The sequence below is a fragment of the Callionymus lyra genome, chromosome 4, assembly GCF_982586985.1.
Source record: "Callionymus lyra chromosome 4, fCalLyr1.hap1.1, whole genome shotgun sequence".
Taxonomy (NCBI): Eukaryota; Metazoa; Chordata; class Actinopteri; order Syngnathiformes; family Callionymidae; genus Callionymus; species Callionymus lyra.
The window spans coordinates 17,878,448-17,887,401 of NC_141821.1; the positions used below are offsets into that span (position 1 = coordinate 17,878,448).

The following is an 8,954-nucleotide window of genomic DNA, read 5'->3' on the forward strand; positions in this document are numbered from 1 at the left end:
TTATTGACCCATGTTTTGTTTTTTATTAAGATTTCAAATGTAGTTCAAGCAGATCATGAACTTGGTCAGCGGTTAAATATTTATTAGATTTTCATTCAGTCAAAATGCCTTTTCTAAGTAATCTTCCAAATACTTCATCTTAGCATGAAGTTACCCCCTTAATATCTTAGTTAGAAACAAGAAAAGTTGCTGGTTCTAATCTGTGTCTCCTGCTGATGGTGCCTTCCTGTTGTTAGCTATGCTTGAGCATGATGTACAATGGCTGCTGTTAGCTTTTGAACAAAAGGTATAAATATAACATCTAAATAAATGGAAAATGATCAACTCTGTCAAGTTGACCTGGTCAATAGTTTAATGTTATTAACAATAATCATAAATTCTCTGTTTTGCACCACATATACATGCTATCTCGTGCATGCTAGCGTTAGCATTCGGGCGCTACGTTTGAAAGATGACGTACCAGCTCTTCCATAACAACTTCTTTTTTGATGAACCATTTCACAAAAACAAAGAGCCCGGTGGACACGCTTGAAGGTACGTGTGGTTTTATTGTTCTCGCAACTGTTGTAACTGTTAATGTTCAAAAACTTTCTGTAGCAAATAGGATTGAGTCTGAACACTATTGGGTTAGCATGTGCTAGCATTTTTGTTCACACACACATATATTTATACATATATATATATATATATATATATATGTATATATGTGTGTGTGTGTGTGTGTTATCTCTACACTACCTAATGATGATGCATGCTATTTTAATAATTTTATTTAAAGTATTTTATTTGTGGTTTTATTTGCTAGAAACAAGCTAACATTATCATGCTAACTGTCATAGCTAATGCTCAGTATGCCATTTGTTCTTTTATTTTTAAATATAATAATTATTTAAAGAAAATTATGTAATTCATGTGGAATTTTTCTTATATTTTATTTACTAGGAAACCACTTTTATCCAAGTGACAGACCAAATGGGATCAGAGACTTTAAAATAACCACAAGTTAATTCAAAGAACGTATTCAAAAGTTGTGGATTATCCGTTTATAAGTGGCATCTCCTAAGAAACGTGTAAAAAATTGCGCTATTAACAGGTGTTCGACCAGTTCGGGAGAAGACCACTGCTGGAACAAGAGGAAGGTCTTTCACTAACAGAGACAATAAATAAAAGAAAGTAAATTAATCCGCCGTGTAATTTCACGCAGTTTGCTCAGACTCCATAGATGGGTCAAACGCAGGAGAATACGCATTGATTGCTGTAATAGTCAGTCCTGGGGGTCCATGAAGGGGGGATTTGAGGGAATTAACTTGATCCGAGGTGTGTGTGTGTGTGTGTGTGTTGAAAGGCCACTGATGAAGTGGTTTGTTACTTCATTAATGACAAAGAGGATTCGCTTCCACCGACACTGGATTACACATGTTAAGACCAATTTAGCGCCTTTAAGTCTTTTTGTAAGAGAAGTTTTTGTGGAAACCCCCGCAGATAAAGTGGGCGATCTAATTGAAAACCCACTCGCTTTTGTCGTGCATGTCTCATGTGGAGGATTAAACTCATGAATATATGGACCCTATTTTGTCAATAGAGAACATGGCTCTCAAGTTAAACATTTCCATCCTGATCAATCAACAACAGCGTGCACAATCTGTTCATAACACCTTTTTTTTTTATTAATATGTCTTTATTATCCTATTTCACATTTTTTTATTTCGCCATAAAAGAAGTTTAGAATAATCTCAATTTACCCATTTTATTCAAATAATTAAAACTGAATCTTTACAATCACTTAAAAAGAAAAAAAAAATCTTTAGTGTCTTATCAAGGGAAAATGTATTGACATAAATAATTCTCTATAAAGCTAATAATAAAAATCCAGTAACACAGGTGTAACCCACATTCATGTTAGACACTACATCCAGTGCAAATGATCAAAACGTGGCCTTCTGAAATATACAACCTTTGTTTTGAAAATCGTTATTTTTCGTTGTATTTTTTTTAATTATTTTACACAGTATGTACAGTTTCTTTCAGGTCTTTGTGGACACGTCTACTGCTCTGTCACTGAACCAGAAACACCACGGAATCTGAGCCATGAAAGTGGACCTGATGGTGTCAAGGTAAACACTTTTGCCGGCACAAAAGCTTAAATATGCAATTAATAATAATATTGTTTTGTGACATGGGCTGCTTCACCTTATCCACATAAGAATAATTTAGGTGCAGGTACAAAAAAGATGACCTATATTTAACTTCTATTGATTAACTCATAATAATGATGTACAATCTTAAAAATCAATCAATCATGAATGATACAGTAGGGAAGTGCTTGTTGAAATAAGGTGAGATATTTTGCCTGTAGTCGAGACCATCGCAGTGGTCAGTGATCGCTATGCTATTTTTTTCTTTAGATCATTTTTCTATTTTCTAAGCACAGGAAATAAGTCAATCATTATTCGCTATGAAACTTTCAACTGTAACATAACTGGGTAGACTTTCTAAAATGTGTATGCCAACTGTTGTGTCGTTAAAAAAAAAGATTGTAAGGTGTTTCTGATTGTGTCCAGGTAAGCAGTGTTGACGTGTCGGGTTGTTACGGAAGGTCATTGGACGGTTTCCTTTGGTTCTGTGGTGAGGGTTAGGGTGAGGTTGAATCATCATTTTTGAAGAAAAAAAACATCCGGCTCATTGAGGCATTCACGTCATAACTTAAGCGTTGTCAAAATATCTTTTCCTCTTTCTCTTTTCCGCTTATTTGAAAGATTGCTGCTGGAAGAAACCTGTAATTCTCTAGCTGAGATCAACCCAAACACACGCGGATGCTTTTCAGTGCTCTGTTGAATTTGGTCTTGCTGTTTTGTTGTCAAGAAGTGGGCTACAGGAGTGTCAGCCTCTTGAAAGACGGTATGTTTTTGGGGGGTAGTTTGGGGGTAGATGGAACGGGACAAGGAGGTGTGTTACCGCTGCAGAGTGTTCAGCACACCTCCTTCCCTGCGGCGCCTGTGGGCAGGATGTTGAGCTGGGTGAGCTGAGCTGAATGTTCCTTGGCCTTTAGGCGTAGCGCCGCAATACTAGAGGCCCTGCGATCTGCTGCAGCCGAGGATGAGGGCGAGGAAGGGTCCGGGAGGACGGGGCCTGCGTGGGGGCTGTCTCCTGGGGGAGCAGGCTGACGAAGGAGGGCTGCAGCCGTGGAAGCGCTGGTCAGAGGGCCGATACTTGAGAAAAGCCTGGAGGATTAGATCGGGGGTGTCAAAACTCAATCACAATAAGGGGCCGAAATTCTTTAGCGTCTAAGTAGCTTATTTTTACCAAGCTGTCTGCAACAATGAGCCTGATTGTGATATTATTTTTTATTTATGAAAGCTCAATATATCTTGTGTTGTCTCTGGGTCAAGGTGACCCGAAAAGGCTCGAAAACAAATGTGTTTGAGGTATCCCTTGTGTTGCCTCAGGGTCAAGGTAACGGTTTTATTTTTAAGGCCCAGGGGGTCACCTCGACCCAGAGACCACACAAGCATTAACAATCTGAGTGTTTGTCAAACACTCACCAAGCAAATTCCTCTGTTTATTTGTTGACATCAATAATATCCTTATCTTATATTAAACACCTTTATAAGTTACGATGTCAACATGAACATACTGTGATTTAATCCAACATACTGTTGACTGTACTAATGTTGAATATAGTTGATTTAATGAAATGTATTTTCGGGGCGGATCAGGTTATTGTTAATAATGTGTGTGTGTGTGTTTAGCTAGCATGCTAGTATAGCATCTCACCAGGCGGCTCATGCTGGCCACTGTACTGTAGATAAACACCAACTCTGTGTTCCACGACGATATCAAAATAAACAGACGGCTAATTGTATCATCGAGTGTCGCTCTCTTTCACAGCTTGTCTGACAGCATCACACATTTGCTGCTTTTATTAAGACAGCTGACAATAATTACAGAGCTTTCCCGAGTACTCAAAAGGATTTCTGTATTCCAGGTACGTAAAGTTCCACTTATATTAGGGGGAATGAATGTGGGAAAACATCTTCACCTGCCAAAGGTGGGTCCGATGAAAGCGGGGTGACGAAACATGGCGGCCGTGCCCAGAAAAGTGCCTAGGCCAAGCGGGGTGGCGAGTGGTGGTGCCGAGCCATTGTGGGGCGGCGGGGCGAGACCCGGGAAGGCGGCGGCGGCGGCCGCGGCAGCCGTCCAGGCCGACTCCAGAGCTGGGTGAGGGTGAGGAGGGAAGGGTCCTCCTTCTAGGTAGTGGCTGAGAGGGTGGCCTGCTGCCAGGGAGCCATGGAAAGGCAGGCCAGGTGGGTGGGCCTGCACTCCCGCCTTCTCACGCTTCCTCCACTTAGCTCTGCGGTTCTGGAACCAAACCTGCGGGAAAACATCAGGGCCTCATTTATTATCGGTCATTATTTGTGTTCATTTTTATTGTCAAGGTGGCATCGATGATGATGGATTCCAATTCACTTGTCTCAGTTGATTTCAGCAATGCTGAAAGTCACCCCTGCAGACATGCGCAATAGACACCCTTGTCAGACTAAACACTGGACTTAAGTTCTCGGGGTGCAGGGGAGAGATAATTAAGGGGCCGTGGACACACAAAGGGGGGCCGAGTAAGTGACCGCTGAACCAGCTCCAAAAACAATTAATGCCTTTTAAATGAAATTCTTAAGAGTCGAGGAACAAGTGACTTCTGCGGCGACCGAGTATTTAACTTTCCCACGAAGACACTGGTGGACAGTTTGCTCTACTCTAGGAGCTCACAATGAGCAAAATGTCAACATGAGAAAAAAGTGATTGAACCAGAGAGCTTGACCGACAGGGGACTGTACACACACACACACACACACACACACACACACTGGTCCCAGAGGACTGTTTAGCATTACACAGCCCCTCGGGAATTTATGAGTTTTTATCACCTCCTGATGGCGCCCGTTAAGTGATTTGTTCACCTACGGCCCCTGAAGAGACATCTGTTGTTTCCACGCGTGTTTGAACTGTCTCTCTGGTTATGAGTCTGGCGTTTGGACACGCAGGGGCTTGGGTGGAAAAAAAAAAAAAAAAGCGACGGAGGAGAGGCTCGGAGCAAACACCTTTAATGGTCTCCAAGTGCAAAGCGTCGGATCAATGCAGGTCTATTGCAATCGCATAATAGGAAATCAAATAGCATTACCCCCCCCCCCCCCCTCACCACCACAGCAACCCCCTCCCTGATGGGAAACCAAACAGTGTCCTCCCGGGAGTACACGCACTGTTTGCTCGGGCACTAAGAGAATCACCGTCAATCGCCAGCGTCTCTCTAATCGCCACTAAAACGCCGCATAATAACGTTCAATAACAGGAAAGACGGTGCGCGGTTTACACTTTTAACCGTCGTCAATTACCGAGGCAAATTGTCCTGACGCTCAGTCTGTGACGCATGTTACTGTTATTATCCACAGAGACGTTTTTTATATATATATATATATAGAGAGAGAGGATGTTTATTATTGCAAAGCACTTGGCAGATAGATGTGTTTTTTTCCCCACCAGCAGATCTGATGCTGCGTTCAGGAACAATTCTCTGAATCCATTAGTATCGCTTTAAATGTTTAAATATGATGCCAGAGGTAGCTGCTTGAACATCAGCTGTTTTTTTTTAAAATATGGAAGGTGTCGCTCATGACTCAATTCCTTAAAGCAAAATGTATAATATTCTTAGTAATCTTAAACATAATACACACTATGGGGGGGGGGGGTCATGACTTGGCTAAAATATTAATTTACTTTGGTCGATGTTATTATTTTAATGTTGCTTAATATGTCTATTTAAATAAAATAAATAATCATATTGTTAAATTTACTTTTCTTAATTGAGATCTTGAGGTTTAGTTCAAACAAATGGATTCATGAGTGATTTGGACAAGGCTGTATTTCCGAATAATATTCAATCAAATTTCGAATTGACGTTTTTATATGTTTCTGAAATTCTCCAGTTGGATTCTGGGTTTGCGAAGTAAACAATTTAAGAAGGAAACAGAAGCAGAAAATCCAGATTGAAAAACACCATTTTAAAAGCGTATTTCAATCGGGCGGGCGATGGGCAAAGGCTTGACAGCTTCGCACCTCGAGATACAAAAGAGATGTTTTTTTCTTTTTGTGAAAACGTGTGCGATCAGATTCTCACCTGCACTCGAGCCTCGGTCAGATCCAGCCGCATAGCGAGCTCTTCTCTGCAGAAAAAAAAGAAAAGAAAAAGATTTTAAAGTTAAAGGCCGACGCCTGGAAGCAAAGAATTTTGTGTGTGCGCTTGTTGTGCACTGTCAACAAAAGACAGTGATTATTTTTTTTTCTTTGCAGAGACACTATAGCACCGTATTCAATTTTCCCTGTCAGGGAATAAGGCTGCAGGATTCTCTGGCCTGTCACTGTAACGACATAATAACATCTAAACTGCCACACAAGCAATCCACGCTGCGAGATGGCTGCAAATTAGACATACACGCTGTAGACTAAATCGATTTAGAAAATATAAATAATCACAATTGAAAGGGCAATTGTTTCTTCGATTTTCAAACGAATGACTTTTTTTTTTTTAAGTAGAAAATAATATTCGATTTTTTCTTGTAACCTCAAGTTGGGTTTGTTTCCTCCGGGTTCCATATTTAGTTTCCTCGCGGAACTCGAGACACCTTTTTTAACTTTCTCCATTGTGGAATCAGGTGACTCCCCCCCACACCCCCCCACAGGTCATACACACGAACAAAACTATTGTTCATTCAATTTGTAGGAGACACAACTGTGGTGCGAGAGTTTTACGAGGTGTGAGCCTGAACAAGTGTCTCGTGACGGTGTCGATTCCACACGCGTGGAATTACCGTGTCTTATTTTCTGAAAATGTCACGAGTGTTTATTTGAAAAGATTTAAATGAATTATCACCCTCAGCATGTATCCTAGATTTGTTGTGTTTTTATGTTGGCCTCGGTGGTGTCTTGACCTTTTAAGTATATATTTAATTGGCTATTGTTTTGATTGTCATTGCGCTTTGTGAACCTGGTCTAGAAAAGCGCTCTACAAATATTACTTATTTTTTTAATTTAATGGTTTATATTGCGAAAAATAAAATAATAAAATGTATATACGGCTAAATAATAATATTGTTATTATCATCAAGCAATTGTTTAACGCGTAGAGCGTGAATACTGTAGTGAATATATTTACTGAAGTAAAACACATTATTTAAAAATAATGTTCACTATTATTATATATATTTTTTAAACATAATTGTCGTTATCGAAATGGGGTTATTTATTTTACTTATTATAATCGTGTTCTACTTTTTTTATTGTATTTATTTTATTAGTATTTGTTAAAAAAAAAAATTCGTTCAAGGTGAAACATTTGATATATTTTAAGGGTCGTATTAACGCACACGTCGATTTGTGAATTCTTTATTTTAATTAATTCATGTATTTGTCATGAAGGAATTTTAAAATATGCAATCGGATCATTCAATTAAAAAAAAAATGTAGTACAATCTGACCTGGTGAAGACGTCCGGGTAGTGCGTCTTTTGGAAAGCCCTCTCCAGCTCCTCCAGCTGGTAGCTGGTGAAGGTAGTCCTGTATCTTCTCTGCTTCCTCTTCATCATCCCTTCCTCCGTGTCGCTGCCCGCCGACAGACACACGCTGTCCTCCCCGTCCCGCACGTCACCCTCCCCGGCGTTCATGCCCTCCCTCTCCTCGTCTTTGGGCGACAGGGCGGCCGCGTCCCCCGCCGCCGCCGCCGCCGCCGCTTCCTCCTCCTTCCCGGCGTCCTCGGCGAACTTGAGCGGGCCCAGCTCCACCACCAGTCCCATACCGCCGTCCTCCGAGCCTTCCTCCCCGGGTCTCTGCTCGCCCTCTCCCCGCGTCAGCGTGGCGTTCTCCCGGTACGACTTGCTGCGGCTGATGCTCACCTGCGGCGCCTGGCTGATCTTCAGACCGTCGCCCACTTGCTCCAGGAGAAGCCGGTCCCTGTCCAGCTTCTCCGGGTGCTCGTGGAGGTACTTTCCTCCCGGGCCGTAGAGGCGGCGGAGTTTCGGGGGCAGGTGCATGTCTGCGGCGAGGCCTGGAGAGAGAGAGAGAATACACTCGTCAAATATCGTCCCGGTAAAGTTTATTTCTAAAGTACTTTAACCGGCTTTTACGCGCACTCACCGACGGCCTGCTTGTCCAAACTTTGCGCGTCTATGAGGCGGACCTTGCAGGGGCTCCTGCGGCCCAGAATGCTGTCGATGCAGTAGGAGGAGAGCAGCGTGGGGGACTTGCTGCTCTTCCTCTCGTGAAGGTCCTCCTCAAAGTGTCCGCTCATGGTCGACGCTTCTGCGGCTTCACGAAGTTGAGTTGGTGACGCCTGTCAGTCAGTGTGGCTCTGGGTCCTTCCACTCGTGCGTGCGCGTGTGTCTCGCGCCCTCGCTCGTGTCTCCCCTTCTGCTCCGCGCGCTCGTACTGCTGCTGCTGCTGATTGGCTCGCAGGTGCGTGTGCGCGGAGAGAGACGTCGCGAGCCTTTATATATTTTTCAATAAAGGTATTCCGAGGAGGAAACAAAAACCAGGCATGGAGGAAGGGATCCGAGGAATGAACTTTGGATAAGTTGGTTTTTCGCTCAAAATTCCATTGACTTGAGCGTGTTTTTTTTGGGGTTCTTTCGTTTTCTACCGTTTCTTGACGCTGATGTGACTGGCTCGATATTTTTCCATTGGTGCAAAGATTAAACCCGAATTATTATCCGAATTAACTGTATTTATTATTCCACTATAACTGTGTCATTTAGTAGAAATAAAGATTATTTATCTGATTTTCGAAGCGTTTTATTTATTTTATTTATGTCATTTTACAACAGGGTTGGGCATAAATGAGCTTTTATTTCAGTTTTTTTAAAATTGAAACGTATTATGTTTTTTTTTTCCTTTACTACATTATTTGTTTCT

At 41.9% G+C, this 8,954-nt stretch overlaps 1 protein-coding gene across 1 annotated transcript; it reads right to left on the reverse strand.

Moving 5' to 3' along the window:
• Positions 1-1,645: 1,645 nt before the first annotated feature.
• On the reverse strand, positions 1,646-8,415 carry arxa (aristaless related homeobox a). The gene is made up of 5 exons (XM_087789016.1): positions 8,181-8,415; positions 7,527-8,091; positions 6,170-6,215; positions 4,040-4,371; positions 1,646-3,221 (listed from the first exon to the last, which is right to left on the reverse strand). Exons 1-5 carry the CDS (start codon positions 8,332-8,334, stop codon positions 2,969-2,971), a joined length of 1,350 nt encoding a protein of 449 aa, XP_087645142.1. The 5' UTR covers positions 8,335-8,415; the 3' UTR covers positions 1,646-2,968.
• Positions 8,416-8,954: the final 539 nt, after the last annotated feature.